At 39.1% G+C, this 16,094-nt stretch overlaps 1 protein-coding gene across 1 annotated transcript in view; it reads left to right on the top strand.

Moving 5' to 3' along the window:
* The first annotated feature begins 3,848 nt into the window (after positions 1 to 3,848).
* Positions 3,849 to 16,094, top strand: part of GUCY2C (guanylate cyclase 2C) — an 82,396-nt gene continuing 70,150 nt past the window's right edge. Inside the window, exon 1 of the mRNA XM_047065800.1 lies at positions 3,849 to 3,957. Within this exon, the coding sequence (XP_046921756.1) occupies positions 3,924 to 3,957 (34 nt within the window). The 5' untranslated portion in view covers positions 3,849 to 3,923. The remainder of the gene's footprint in view (positions 3,958 to 16,094) is intronic.

The raw sequence follows: 16,094 nt of genomic DNA, 5'->3' as shown, positions 1-16,094 counted from the left end.
ATATTTAAAAATCGGAGATAACTTTCAGAAGATTATGGTCATCAGGAAATTAATACTGAAAACTATAATAAACCACCAGATAAGGCTTTGCACTTTTCACATTACTGCCAAATCCACCTTTTCTTTTAATTCATCAAGATCCTCTTAAAAATCTATTTATTTAATAAATATTTATTGAATTTTGACTATATTGTTTTAGGAGATGGAGATACAGAAATGAGTAAGGCAGTGTATTCCTTGAATTCATAGAAATTAAATTCTAATGGGGGGACTTAATTAACTAACAAGATAGTATTAAATGATAACTTTTGTAAAGAAAAGAAAGCAAGGTAATGTAATAGAGAATGAATAGGGGAAAGAGATGTTTTTTAAACTAAGCAATCAAAAGAAATGCCTCTAGGAGGTGCCATTTGAGTGGAAATCTGATAACAGTAAGGACACCATCCTACGGAGAGTTGGAGAGTTGTAGGCAAGGGAACAGCTAATGCAAATACCCTTCAGTGGGTGGAACTTTCTCACCAAGGCAGAGAGTGATAAGAGGTGAGACCTGCAATGTGGCAAGATGATTATCCCGTAGAGTAGTGGTTCTCAAAGTCTGGTGCATTTGGATAAGGGCCCACCAGACACTTTAAGGGGTCAGCAAAGGCAAAACCGTTTTCATAATAATACCAAGATGTCATTTCCCTTTCCTCTTTTCTCTTTTGTTGACATTAGTGTTAATAGCTCAAAAGCAAGGGTAGGTAAGACTACTGTAACCTCAGCACAGATCAAGGCACCAAACTATACTAATAGTTATTATAGATATGCTGTTTGTTTGTTGTCTGCCTAACATATGGAAATTTATTTATTATTTTTTTTAATGTTTATTTTTTTTTGAGAGAGAGAGACAGAGTGCGAGCAGGGGACGGGCAGAGAGAGACAGAGACACAGAATTCAAAGCAGGTTCCAGGCTCTGAGCTGACAGCAGGGCTTGAACTCAGGAACTGTGAAATCATGACCTGAGCCAAAGTTGGGTGTTTAATCGACTGAGCCACCAGTGCCCCTCACATAAGGAAATTTATTAAGTGAACACTTACCAGCAAAGGAGGCAAAACTGGTGGATGAAGTCCAACTCTGTCCTCCACTCAGACCTCCATATTTTCATCCTTTTTTTTTTTTTTTTTTTTTCTTTTGGTCTTTCCTGAGCTTCTATCCTAAGCCCTCAACCCTCTCCATCCTTCACCATGCTTTTCAAATGTTCCAATTTGGGAATTTCTTTCTCTTCATCTGAGTACACCATTTCAGAAACCTTTCAACTTGGACCAGGGGAATTTGAAATGTGTATCTCAAATTAGTTTAAAATTACACTCAAGTTTCCATCAGCCGCACCACACACATCCTGAGTGACAGTTATATAGCAATAAGTAACACCAAGAAAATTGACACCAGAAACTTGATCTGACTTCCTCCATTTTCTCATGATAAAATCCCAACCTCTTGTGTCATTGTTGTCACTCCTGCTAATTTCATGCTTATGTTTCAATCTACCCTTAAAGCTTTCTAAATTTTTGCCAAGGATTCTTACTAACTTTCACATTCACATCTTCAGAATGATTGTGTTTTCTTTCCAGACATATCTGCAGTTTTTTGTACTTTGTTTCGTTGTCTCAACTTCTGTTTCTCTGGCGAACACCCTAAACACTCTTGCTTTTTATTTCACAGGAATGTTGTGGGTGCCAGCTGTAAATGGGCTTGGCTTCTTTCTTACTGTTTATTTTACACCCTTAGTTATCAGGGTCATTTAATCACTATCTAGATCTCTGAGAGTTTAAAAGTCTAATAAGGATGTTTGTTTGAGACCTGAGCGAAAAGAATCTTGGCTCTGAAATTAAAAAAACAAACAAACAAAACTTTGAAGTCAAAACTGATCTTTTATTCCGGTAGCAAAACTATAAAAGTTCTCTGAAGTTTTTTTGTTTTTGGTTTTGTTTTTTTGGGGGAGGGTTGTTTTTTGTTTTTGTTTTTGGTTTTGGTTTTTAGAGAGAGGGCACTCAAGCAGGGGAGAGGGGCCGAGAGAGAAGAGAGAATCATAAGTAGCATCCAAGCTCAGCATGGGTCCCAACATGGGGCTTGATTCCACGACCCTGCGATCGTGACCTGAGCCGAAATCAAGAGTCGGACACTCAACTGACTGAGCCACCCAGACGCCCCACTTCTTTCCAGTTTTAAAAGAAAAATGATATGTGGGGTGCCTGGGTGGCTCAGTCGGTTAAGCGTCTGACTTCGGCTCAGGTCATGATCTCACGGTCTGTGGGTTCAAGCCCCGCGTTGGGCTCTGTGCTGACAGCTTGGAGCCTGGAGCCTGCTTCAGATTCTGTGTCTCCCTCTCTTTGCCCCTCCCCTGCTCACGTTCTGCCTCTCTCTCTCTCTCAAAAATAAATAAACATTAACAAAAAAAAAAAAAAAAGAAAAATGATATGTGTGCAACATGGTTCCATTTAATAAATTTGATATGCTGTGTCACTGGGCAACTAATTTTTATATTCTTGAAGGATTAAGAAGACACTTTTCCCCCTCGATCTTCTGTTATCACTTTAAATCCAATCCTATTTCCTCAGACATTTGGTCATCCTTCAAATAATTTTGCCAAATCTTAAACATTTGACAAATTAATTTTTCCTCATATATAACATGAAAAGAAATATCTACCACTCTACATTTCATAACTTCTGTTTCGTTCTTTCACACATATCCTTTGGGTCCACTTTAAATATACTGCAGACAATAAGGAAGTATATCTAAATAAATGTAGTTTAAACTTTTGTTCCTCCGGTAGATTTCCATAAATTTGTTTTAGGGATAATTTCTAAATCATGTTCAGCTCTACCATAGTGTCTTGGATACAACTGGAATTTCTTCCCACTGCCATTCTTTTCTAATGTAGTAAAGTTGGCATATGCTTAACATTTTCAATTAATTTCATTTAAGTACAATTAAAAAAATTTTTTTTTTATTTTTAGAGAGAGAGAAGGTGCATGAGCAGGGGAGAGGGACAGAGGGGGAGAGAGGGAGACAGAGAGGGAGATGGAGTGGGGAGAGAGAGAGGGACACAGAGAAAATCTTAACAGACTCTATGCTCACTGCAGAGCCTGACATCGGGCTCAATCCCACAATCCTGGGATCATGACCCGAGCAGAAATCGAGAGTCAGACGCTCAACTGACTGAGCCCCCTAGGCAGCCCAGTTAAATACAGTTTTAACTGAAGTTAGAGGAGAAATACCTACTGCGCACAAAAGCGGCACAAAGGTAGGAGCAATCAATTCTGCCACTTGGAGAAGGCATAGAGGAACAACAATAACAGCTATTGAGTACTGAGTGTGTGACAAGAACTTCATAATACCATTTTAATTAACCCACACGTCTCCACACTGGAATCTGCAAAGTTCACAGCAACAGTAGCTGAATTTTTACTTATTATTGCTCCTGTGAGTGTTTCTAAAAGTTGCTGGTCATGTCTTGCATATTGTCCAATAAGCCTTCTTGTGCTGGGTGCTGCTACAGGCCCACGGTGCATGAGGGTTCTGCCCTCTAGCAGGTGCAATTTGCTAGTACACAGAAGTCCCTCTCTGGGTGCTTCCACAGCTCCAGCAGGCCCTGACACAACCATGCAGGATCCTTAAGGTGCCAGAGCAGGGTGCCAATCTTTGACCAAGTGGGGAACAGCATCCCTCTCCTTTCGGTGATGGAGTCTATTAGAGGGCCACTAGGCAATGATATCTGTGACTTAATATTCTACTAAGCACTTTGCCACACTGTTTCACTTTTTCATTCCAGGCCTTTTTCTCCCCTGAAATAAAACATGCATTCTGGGCCAGACCAGAAACGGATTTGAGTAATATGGCAACTAAGCTCTACATTTCAAAGCTTGGCAGTGTCCCTGGGAATGAATTCCCTTCAATATGGCTCTTCAACACCAGGTAAGTGGATATTGTTTGGGCAAACCCCATCAATCATCTGGCCTATCTATCCACGTCCAAACTCCAACAAGGGTCACAGCTTGGGCTTATTCGCTAGAAGAGAAATTAAATTTATTTTAGGAATGAGAAAAACAAAGATCAGCAAATGTGGGTAATCTGCCCAAGTTCAGATGCATAGCACATAACCAAAACAAGATTCAAAATCCAGCTGCAAGTTTTGTGGGTTTTTTTGTTTGACAATATCAAGCTACTTCCTGGAAGTCAGAGAAGCTCTTCTTTACCTCAGATATACCATTCTGTTCTTTCAATGCTTTTCCTGCCTTTCCAACTACCTGCTAAGGAGGCACCAATAAATGAAACTGGCAGTCTCTGTTCATGAGGAGTTTACACTTCAGGGATTTGAGCACTCTCTTCTTTCCTTCTTTCCCAAGCTATTATTTAAACCTATATAACAATGAGGAAGTAATCCCTCAGCCACCCGAGGAGAGAAAAAACGAGTAATATTTGACTTCTCTATAGAAAAATACAGTTCCTTTTTCAGGATTAAAACATCAGCCCCATTAACCCCTCTTTGGAAGCCTAGCTAATCGACCGTGCTTTTTTTTCTTCGGTTGTGTTTGAGGTATGAGAAGACAAATCGAGCTGTTTGCAGACACAGAAGACTTTATTATAGCTGAGATACACTACTGCTGTCTCCAACACTTACCTCCTTTAGTATACAAACACAGCCCCCAGGACAGAGATGCAAATCCAGGGGTCATGAGGAAATTTAACAGATTTCTAACTACCCCTGGCAGGAATATAACAACCTATTCCAGTCCTTCCTGAGCACAGAGGAATACGGTACAAAATGGGCTTGGGGAGGCGGAAGAGGAAGACATTACTCAAGGATTAAACAGAGTTTCTCTTAGAATGGGGAAGGGGGAAGACTCCATGGAAGGAGAGACAAACTGGTCAGCCTGAAGCATCCCAGGCACTGGTGCTAGATTTGGATATGCAGCCCTAGTCTACAATAGTGATTCAGGTTATCAGTAGGGTCACTCTACCATGTGATCTAGATGAGATTGTTTTGAATCTCATACTTGTAGAAAGTCCAAAATTCCTCCCGAATATTTCATGAAATCCTGAAGTCTTGAGCTGTGATCATCTTTGACTTCAGACTCCTGCACCTGCAGATCATCTAACCATCCTGTTTCTGTTCTTACCCCATCACTCTGGCCGCAGCCCCAAGCACCTTTCCGTAATTCCCACAAACTGGGCAAGCTGTCTATGGCACAGACTTGACTGAAGGTTTGGGAAGAGTTTAACCAGTTGCATCGGTTGTATTCTAGTAGAAAACAGTTATCACAAAAGCAGACATTTGTTCAGTCATGCAATAGCTCCAGTGCTGAAAACAGCTGAGAGAACCCTCAGTGAATATTGGTTGTATGGATAGAATGAGGCGTCTTTTCCTCAAAGAAAATACAAGCAACCTCTATTTTATACACCTTTGTTATTCTTTTTAAATGCTTATTTGAGAGAGGGAGAGAGGGGGGGGGGGGAGAGAGAATGAGTGGGGGAGGGGCAAAGAGAGAGGAAGACAGAGGATCCAAAGCAGGCTCCACGCTGTCAGTGGAGAGCCCAAAGCAGGGCTCAAACTCACCAACCGTGAGATCATGACCTCAGCTTAACTGACTTGAGCCACCCAGGCTCCCCTATACATCTTTGTTCTGAAAAGTCTTCAGCCCCATCGCACTAGGCTTTCTCACTAGCCATTTCTTTCTATGTTGCCTCCAGCCTCTTGCCATCTTCTGGTTCCTCTTTTCCTCTTTCCCTTTTTTCTTTCCATGGTTCCTCCTCACTCTCCACCTCCTGGATTGGCCCTGGGAACTTCAAATTTCCCTCATTATATTATGCAAAGCAATTTATATTTCTCTATGCTTAACTCAGAAGGTTTGTATATCCAAAACTATCCGAGTACTCAGCAAAACCTCCTAGCCTTTTAGTTACTGGAATCCTCCGGCATTCCGTTATCCCTTGTGAATAGGACCAGGAAGTATTTGCTGTGCAGGAAAAAAAAAAATTGGAGAAGGCAGGAATCATTAAAAATTATATACTTACACCTTAAATTTTTAATTTTATGTCAAAGCATATTCATTTTCATTTATTCAACACTTGGGTAATGTTAGGCCAAGGAATTTTCTTTGAGCAGAGTCCCCTGCATGGAGCTCTGAATCAGCTTTCTTAAGTAAACCAAACCCCTAGAGTATTTTCTACTATTTTTGGTGTTTGCCGTCTGAAGACAATTGGCAAAGTGTCTAAGGGAAGACTATTTTTATATTTTTTATGTTATTCCTCAGTGTTTTATAGCAGTCTTGCCACAGCAGTTTTTTTTAGTTTCAGTTTATCTGAGGAGTCCATTTAGTCATCAGTTAAAAGAAAGACTTCACTGTAGCCATTTTTCCTCAATAAATCCAGATCAGAATTTCTAACTTTGTGCTTAGTAAAAAAAAAACAAAAAGAAAAAAAATTCACGTTTTAGTTCCCTTAGTTGGTAAAATTCTTTTTGAAAAACTCAATTTTTCCATCTCCTTGAGAGAGAAAACAGGGCAGAGAAAGCCTCACGCTGCTGTGGGGCACAGAGATGCAGGGCTCCTCCAGGCTCGAAAGGGAGAAGGGGAGCTTATTAGGAAGTGTGCAAGGAGACCCAAAGTATTGCTAGAAATGAAAGAGTGGCCCATGCAAGCAGCTTGTTCACTCACCCCTTCACATGTGCAGTAATTTGCCTTCCTCCTCTGAGAGGTTTTGTTGAGGAGTGTGTCTTTAAATCGGCCATCTCAGGTGTTCTATTATTTGCTTTTGACCCTTGAAACTCTCCCAGCAAACCTGCCTCCCTTTAGTTATGATCTACATGCTATTATTAGTTTTAGGATCCAGGAAGGGCAATTATCTTGGGTCTTCACATTTGGAAGTCCTTTCCTGGTTACATGCCATAATCAGAGGATTCCCAGAACTGCATGTACCTTCTGGCTTCGTATCTGAATTAAAAGCACCAGGCAGTTATCTACCTCATCCACACCCCTGGCCTGGCTTAATTTCACGTTTACCATTTCCAGACCAAATTAAATGAAAGCAGAAAGTCTACGCTTTCTGCTACCGCAGGAAGTAGCAGTCGCAACAAATTAACAGTTAGAAAACCACTGTTGAGTCCAAGCTTGGCTACCAAATGAGCAACATATAAAATCGTTACCTGTAGCAAGGGTTAATCACCCTTGTGGTGGCCATGTGCCTCTCTGCAGCCTGGTGTTCCATTCTTCCTGACATCCACTAGGCCTCCAGGGAATACCCACTCCTGACCTCTTTGAGTCATGCACCATCACCTACCCCACCCCACAAAATAATCAAAGCTGAGTTCTGTGAAGTCAGAGTATCACCCCTCCAGGAGACACCAAGATTGAACTTGTCCTGTTCCACATCAACCATCCCACCAACATGAGCCTTTGGTGTCTTATCTTCTCCAGCATTTTTTTCATCCCCATACTGATATGCCATGATCAACAAATGCCTCAATATCTTCGATCTTTTCATGGGCTCTTCTCTACCATCTCCTGGCTATCCTGGGATTAGGTGGGGTGATATCTTAGGGATGGGGTACACACAGGTGCAAAGTCCTTAGTAATATCTTGTATTTTACGCTATAACGTAGATTAAAACAAATATTCATTTTATTCTTTTTTATTTTTTTAAGTTTATTTATTTATTTAGATAGAGCAAGTGGGGGAGGGGCAGAGAGAAAGGGAGAGAGAGAATTCCAAGCAGGCTCCACACTGTGAGCGCGTAGCCCGATGCAGGGCTTGATCTCACGAACTACGAGATCATGGCCTGAGCCCAAACTAGGAGTAAGACGCTCAACCAACTGAGCCATCCAGGTGCCCCAATTTTATCATTCTTTTAATTTGTATATATTCATTACAGATATGCCTTTACATGCACTGTCTACTTCATAATTTAACTTTAAAAAAAAAAAAGACCCCTGTTTCTTTGAGGCAGACACCATCCAGCCATGGTACCCTTCATCCCTCTTTGTCAGCCACTGTCAAGTGCTGAAGTCCTGGTTGTTCTCCCTCATTTATTGTTCCATGAATAGATCCTCCCATAACCCTACCCTCTTTTGGTTACCACTCGTATTTCTTCCTTCTGCCTCTGGTAAGGGAAGCATAACTATTGGTTGTTTTCAGTAACTGAGTAGATTTCTAGAACCAGCCTAACCTTTGGGTTCCAGTCTCCTATAAAATGATGAAAATCATGACTACTGAACCATTCAGTTTTTTCTAATCCCTTCTATTGAGGTTTGGTTCATTGAGTACCCAAAATGCATTTCTTATTTAACCCGGGATGAACAGTGGAACTAGCTAGGCTAACTCAAGGGAATCAGAGTGTTACCCCAGGCAATCCCTGTCCTGTCCAAGGAGGTCTGAAGACATTCTTCTCATAATCACTCACAGGATCTCTCTCAAGCCATGTCCGGAGGAAGTCCATGCTCCCTATAGGCCTGTGCAATGGGGGATTAACTCCCAGTGCTAAGGTATCATCAGCTCGACTAGAGGACCACTCCATTTACCTAAAGTTACCTACACTTCAGATTTTATAAAAAAAAAAATTTGGGGGGGGGGGAAGCTCACCACTACTTTGAATTTGTCAGCAATTCACATATTATATTGGTGACTTTTAAACTGTAAATAGTGTTACTTCTGGTGAAAAGTTACAATAGTGCTAGTTAACACTTACTTTTCCAAACTTGAAGTTTTTTTTTTCCCCAGCTTTATTGAGGTATAGTTAACAAATAAGAAGTATATGTATTTAAAGTTTACAACGTGGTGTTTTGATATATCATTGTGAAGTCATCACCACAATCAAGCTCGTTAACATACCCATCACCACACGTAATAATCATTTTCTTTCTTTGTGTGTGGGCATGTGTGTGTGTGTGTGTGTGTGTATGTGTGTATGTATGGTGAGAACACTTAAAAGATTTATCTTCTTAGCACACTTCAGGTATACAATACTATATTGTTAACTGTAGTTACATTGCTGTACATTAGATCTTCAAGACTTGTTCATATTGGATAAATGGGACTTTGTGTTTCCCGACCAAGAGCTCCTCATTTCCCCCTCCCCTTGGTCCCTGGAAAACACCATCCTACTCTCTGCTTCTATGAGTTTGACTATTTTAGATTACACATATAAGTGAGTTCATGTATTTGTCTTTCCGTGTCTGGCTTATTTCACTCAGCATGACATCCTCTAAGTTCATCTGTACTATTGCAAATGGCAGGATTTCCTTCTTTCCTATGTCTGGATAATATTCCATTGTGTGTGTATATATACATACACATTTATACATTTATTTATATATAAATGTATAATGTAATAATATATGTATATGTGTGTATACATATATGTGTGTATATATATGTATATATATATGTGTGTGTGTATATATATATGTGTATACATATATATATACACATATATATACACACGTGTGTGTGTGTGTGTGTGTTATCACATTTTCTTTATCCATTCATGCATCGATGGACATTTAGGTCATTTCCATATCTTAGCTATTGTGACTAATGCTGCAATGAACATGGTAGTGCAACTATCTCTTTGAGATGCTGATTTCATTTCCTTTGGATGTATACCCAGAGCTGGGATTGCTGGATCATCAAGTATTTCTACTTTTAATTTTTTGAGGAAGCTCTATACCAATTCTCATGACTGTACCAATTTCCATTCCCATCAACAGTTTACAAGCATTCCCTTTTTCTCCACATTCTTCCCAACACTTGTTGCCTTTTGACTTTTTGGTGATAGCCATTTATAAAGATGTGAAGTGGAATCTCAATGTGATTTTGATTTGCATCTCCCTGATTAGTAATGTTGGGAACCTTATAACTGTCAGCCATTTTTTTAAATAAATTTATTTATTTTGAGAGAGAGAAAGCATGAGTGGGGGAGGGGCAGAGAGAGAGGGAGAGAGTGAATTCCCATCAGGTTCTACACTGTCAGTGCAAAGCCCAATGTGGGGCTCAAACCCTCAAACCGTGAGATCATGACCTGAGTCAAAGTCAGACGCTTAACCGACTGAGCCACCCAGGTGCCCCGCCATTTTTATGCCTTTTTTAAAGAACTCTATATTCAGATTGTTTGCCCGCACTTTTTAGATGTGATTTAATGTTTTTAATCCATTTATCCTGTCATAGAGAAAAACTGCCAACTGTAGACAAGGAGATACGGAGTCAGGGCTGAATAATGAATACAGTAAATTCCCTTCATTGGGCTAGCACTTCTGGGGGAGATTGAGGACCAATCCTTTGGCCCCCTCTGCTTTGCAGAGTCCACTGAGAGCATCTTGTTTCAGTTTACTCAAAGGCAGCCTTCTGTGGATGAATGGCAGCCTGATCTCTTTCTAATCTGGCTTTTTTATTTTATTTTATTTTATTTTATTTTATTTTATTTTATTATTTTATATTTATTACTATTGAGTTTTAGGAGTTCTTTATGTATTTTGGATAGCAACCTCTTAGCAGACAATATGGTTTGCAAGCATTTTCTCCCATTCTATAAGTTGCCTCTTCCCTCTGTTGTTTCCTTACCTATGCAAAAGCATTTTAGTTTGATACAATCCCACTTATGTATTTTTGCTTTTGTTGCCTGTGCTTCTGGTGTCACATCCAAACAATCATTATCTAGACCAATTCAAAGATTTTTTTCCCCTATGTTTTCTTCTAGTAGGTTTACAATTTCAGGTCTTACATTTAAGTCTTTAATCCACTTTGAGTTTATTTTTGGAGATAACGTGAGGTAAGGTTCCAATTTCATTCTTTATGGGTAGGAATCCAGTTTCCCAACACCACTTACTGAAGACACATCCTTTCCCCATTGTATGTTCTTGGCACCCTCGTCAATGATCAATTGATGGCAGTTGCATGAATTTATTTCTCGGTTGTCTATTGGGTTCCGTTGGTCTATAAAGATAGTTTTATGCCAGTACCACACTGTTTTGATTACTATAGCTTTGTAATATATTTTTAATTCAGGAAGTATGATGTCTCCAACTCTGTTCTTTCTCAAGAGTGCTTTAGCTATTTACTCTTATGTTGTTTCATATGAATTTTAGGATTGCTTTTCTATTTCTTTGAAGAATGCCATTGAGATTTTGATAGGGATTACATTGAATCTGTAGATAATTTGGGTAGTATGGACATTTTAACAATATTAATTCTTTCAATTCATGAACATGGGATGTCTTTCCATTTATGTGTGTCTCTGTAATTTCCTTCATCAATGTTTTATAATTTCAGTGTACAAATTGTTCACCTCTTTGTTTATGTTTATTCCTAAGTATTTCATTATTTTAGTTGCTATTATGAATGGGGTTGTTTCTTAATTTTCTTCTCAGATAATTTCTTATTTGTGTATAAAAATGCAACTTATTTTTGTATGTTGATTTTGTATTCTGCAACTTTACTGAGTTAATTTCTTGGTTCTGATGTTTGGTTTGTTTATTTTCTTTAGTCTTTAGGGTTTTCTAGAAATATGATCAGGTCTTCTACAAACAAAGATCATTTTACTTCCTCCTTTCTAATTTGGATGTTGTGCATTAATAGTGTATATATATTGATCTTTATCCCCTGGTTCCTGACACAGAGCTCCAAAATACTTTGAATTTCCTGGGTGATAAGAGTGGCTTTTGTTCTAATGAAACAATTCTTTGTGGGCTCCTGAACAGCTTCAGGATGGGGGCTGATACCAAACAGACCAAGCAAAACCATGATTAGAAGCTTGGAACTTTTTTTCCCAATCCCCATCTTCTGGGAAGGGGAGAGGGACTGGAAATTGAGTTAATGAACTTGCGATGAAACCTCCATAAAAATCCCCAAAGTATAGGGTTAGGAGAGTGTCTGTGTTGGTAAACACATCTACATGTGAATTAGGTGGTGCAACCCAACTCCATGGGGACAGAAGCTCTTGCACTGAGGACACTTTCAGACCTCTCCTATGTAACCCTTCATCTGGCTGTTCATCTGTATCCTTTGTCATATTCTTTATTATATAATAAATCAGTAAATGTAAGTGTTTCCCTGGGTACTGTGAGTCATTCTAGCAAATTATCAAACCGAAGGAAAGGGTTATGAGAACCCCAATTTATAGCTAGTTGGTCAGGATTACAGGTGACAACATGGGACTTATGATTGGTATATGAAGTTGGGGCAGCAGTCTTGTGGGGTTGAGCTTTTAACCTGTGGAATCTGATGCTCTCTCCAGATAGACAGTGCCAGAATTGAGTTAAATTATAGGGCACCTATCTGATATCAGAGAATTGCTTGATGTATGGAAAACTCACAGATCTGGTGTCAGATGAAGTGAAGTATGGGAGTACTGTGCAAGTAAAGGAGAAATACAAGGGAGTTTTTCTTTACAGATGACTTTTCTTTCCTTTTCTTGCCTAATTGCTTTTTGTAGGACTTCCATTGCTATTCTGAAAAAAAGTGGCAAGAGTGGGCATTCTTGCCCTGTATCTTCAAGGGAAAGCTTTCAGGTTTTCCCTATTGAATATGTTAGCTGTGGGATTTTCATAGATGGCCTTTATTGTGTTGAGGTAGGCTTCCTTTTCCCTGTTTTATTGAGAATTTTAGTCATGAATCAGTGTACTTTGTCAAATGCTTTTCCTACATCTATTGAGATGATCATATTTTTTTCCTTTCATTTGGTAATGTGGTATATCACATTGATTTGAATATATTGAACTATCCTTGCATCTCAGAGATAAATTCCATTTGATCATGGGGTATGATCCTTTTATGATATTGAACTCAGTTTGCTTATTTTATTGAGGATTTTTCACCTATGTTCATCAGGAATATTGGCCAATAATTTTCTTTTTTGATCTCTTTATCTGGTTTTGGTATTAGGATGATGCTAAACTCATAAAATGAGTTTGGAAGTGTTCCCTCATTTTCTGTTTTTTGAAGGAGTTTAAAAAGGATTGGTATTAATTCTTCTTTGAATACTTGGTGGAATTTACCCATGAAGATACCTGGTCCTGGACTTCTTTGTTGGGGTTTTCAATTGTTGATTCAATCTCTTTATTTGTTATTTCTTTCAGGCTTTTAATTTTTTTCTTCATTCAGTTTTGGAAAGTTGTATGTTTCTATAAATGTATGCAATTCTTCTAGGTTACCCAACTTGTTCATGTGTAATTGTGTATAATTGTCCTTATGATCTTTGTTATTTCTGAGATATCCTTTGTAATGCCCACTCTTTCACTTCTTATTTTATTTATATGGGTCTTTTCTCTTGTTTCCTTAGCTAAGAGGGTTTGTCAATTTTATCTTTTCAAAAAACCAATTATTAGTTTTATTGATTTTTTTAACTTCCTATTTGACTTATTTCTCCTCTAATCTTTAATACTTTGTTCTGTCTGCAAAATTTGGTTCAGTTGTTCTTCTCTTCTAGTTTCTTGATGTATAGAATGAGACTGTTGATTTGAGATCTTTTTTAATGTAGATATTCATTGCTATAAATTTCCCCTTAAACAACGCTTCTGCCCCATCCCTAAAGTTTTGGTATGGGTTTCATTTTTGTTTGTTTGTTTCAAAATACTTTTTAAGTTCTTTTATCATTTCCACTTTTACCCAAGAGTTATTTAAAAATGTGTTGTTTCATTTCCACATATTCATTAATTTTCTGTTATTTATTTATTTATTTATTTATTTATGAATGCATGTATGTATGCATTTATTTTGCTGTTATTAATGTCTAGTTTTATTCCGCTGTGGTCAGAAAAAATTCTTGGAATAGTTTTAATCTTCTTAAAATTGTTAAGACTTATTTTGTGATGTAACATGTGATATATCCTGAATGGATTATATGGATTTTTCTGCTATTGGATGCAAAGTTCTGTATATGTCTGTTAAATCCACTTGTTCTGTAGTATTGTTCAAATCAGCTGCTTTTTAAATTGATTTTTTTTGTCTGGACATTTTATCCATTATTGTAAGTGGAGTGTTGAAGTCCCCAACTGTTTCTGTATTGTTGTCAATTTGGCAGTTGTTGTCAATTTCTTCCTTCAGATGTATTGGTATTTGCTTTATATATGTAAGTGCTCTCATGTTGGTGCATATATATTTATAATTGTTATATTTTCCTGTTGAATTGATCCTTGTATGTTATATGATGTCCTTCTGTGTATATTTTGTTTGATGTAAGCATAGCCCCCTTCTTTCTCTTGGTTACCATTGGCATGGGATATCTTTTCCCATTTCTTCACGTTCAGCCTGTGTCTTTAAATCTAAAGCACATCTCTTGTACATAGTGTGTTAATAGGTGTTTTGGGTTTTGTTTTGTTTTTTTATCTGTTTAGCCAGCCACTGTATGCTTTTGATTGGTGACTTTAGTGCATTTACACTTAAAGTAATTACTGATATGAGAGGATTTGCTATTGCCATTTTGTTCTTTGTTTTTTGTTGTTTTGCTCCTGTTTTGTACCTCTCTTCCTCTCTTTTTTTCTTCTTTGCTAGTTGATGCTTTTTTTGGTAGTGGTTTACTTTTATTTTTCCCTCTCTTTCTTGATTTATTTTAATTTTATTTGGACACAAAAACTTTATACTTTTATTCTCCTCTCCCTACATTTTGTGTTCTTATAGTCAGAGTGCTTCTTTTTATGTCATGTACTCATTAAAAACAGGTAATTCTGGGGGCGCCTGGGCGGCTCAGTTGGTTAAGCATCTAACTTCGGCTCAGGTCATGATCTTGCGATTTGTGGGTTTGTCACCCGCGTAGGACTCTGTGCTGACAGCTCAGAGCCTGGAGCCTGCTTGAGATTATGCGTCTCCCTCTTTTTCTGTCCCTCCCCTCCCATGCTCTGTCTCTCTCTCTCTCAAAAATAAGTAAACATTTAAAAAAAATTTTTTAAAGCAGGTAATTCTGTCAGCTGAGGCCAGTGTTGGTGAAGACTGTAACCACCCTTGGCACCAAAACTGCAGGTGTATGTGGCAGCGGCAGGATCTGCCGCAGTCCTTGATGGCAAGGGCTGCTAGCCTCCTCCTGCTAACCTTCTACCCAACAGGGGAAGTCCTGGCCGACAAGATCCTTCTTGGTCTGGGCTCCAGGCACTGAGGCACTGGAGCAGGGTGGTGCAGTGTCTCCAGTCCAAGAAGGGTGCACCAGCGTCTCCTTCTCAAAGAAAGCACATCAGCACGTACCAGAGGCAACTCTGTCAGCTGGAGTCAGTGTTGGCAAAGACTATAGAGATCCTCAGTGGCAAAAACTGCAGGGGTAAGGGTCCTCTTGCCCTCCTTGCCCCACAGTGGGAGGTCATGGTCAATGGGGATCCCTGTTGGTGTGGCGCAGTGCCAGACCGAGGGATGGAATGACACACATAAAATGCTTATGTTTTCCTGTGGGGCCATCTTGGTTTTTGTGCTCCACTGGGTCACTGCATCTTCTTCATTGTACTCCAAAACTCTCCCAGAGCTATTTTCATCAGTGGGCAGTTGTTAATTTGTTGTTTTCCAGGAAGGATGAAAGCTGGGGCCCCTAGCCCTCCATCTTGTTGATGTCACTCACTTTAAGTTTAAAACAGAAATTTTGCCTGAAGTGGTCATCAAGCCAATGATGTAAATAATGACATTATTTGGTTAATCATACTATATCTCTATTTCCAAATCTCCATTTAGATCCAGGTCCTCTTCCCCCAAATCCTGGCTATTCCCACACCTACACAGGCTCCTAAAATCAACATGTCCAAAAACAGAAGTCATGATCTTCTTCATTAACCCTGCTGCTCTTCCAGAATTCTGGAGTTTAGTAAACAGCTTTCCCATCTACCCAACTGAGCATCTCAGGGGTCACCCTTGACTTCTCCCACTCTCTAATGCCCCAAATCCAATAAAATGTCAAGTCTCATCTATTTTACCTCTTAGATACCTCTTGAACCCACATATCCACTGGCACTGCCCTCATCTGGGTCTCCTTTACCTCTCATTCGGACCACAGAAATACCCTCCTAATTTGCTACGTGTCCCCACTCTCTCTAAGTCATTCGTTCCACGGCAGCTTAAGTAGTCTTTACAAAATTCGTCTGATCATGT

The sequence above is a fragment of the Lynx rufus genome, unplaced genomic scaffold, assembly GCF_022079265.1.
Source record: "Lynx rufus isolate CCGP_SWC_20201006 ecotype Redwood Valley unplaced genomic scaffold, mLynRuf1.p SCAF_7, whole genome shotgun sequence".
In the NCBI taxonomy this organism is placed as follows: Eukaryota; Metazoa; Chordata; class Mammalia; order Carnivora; family Felidae; genus Lynx; species Lynx rufus.
This window is presented reverse-complemented; position numbering and strand designations above follow the sequence as displayed.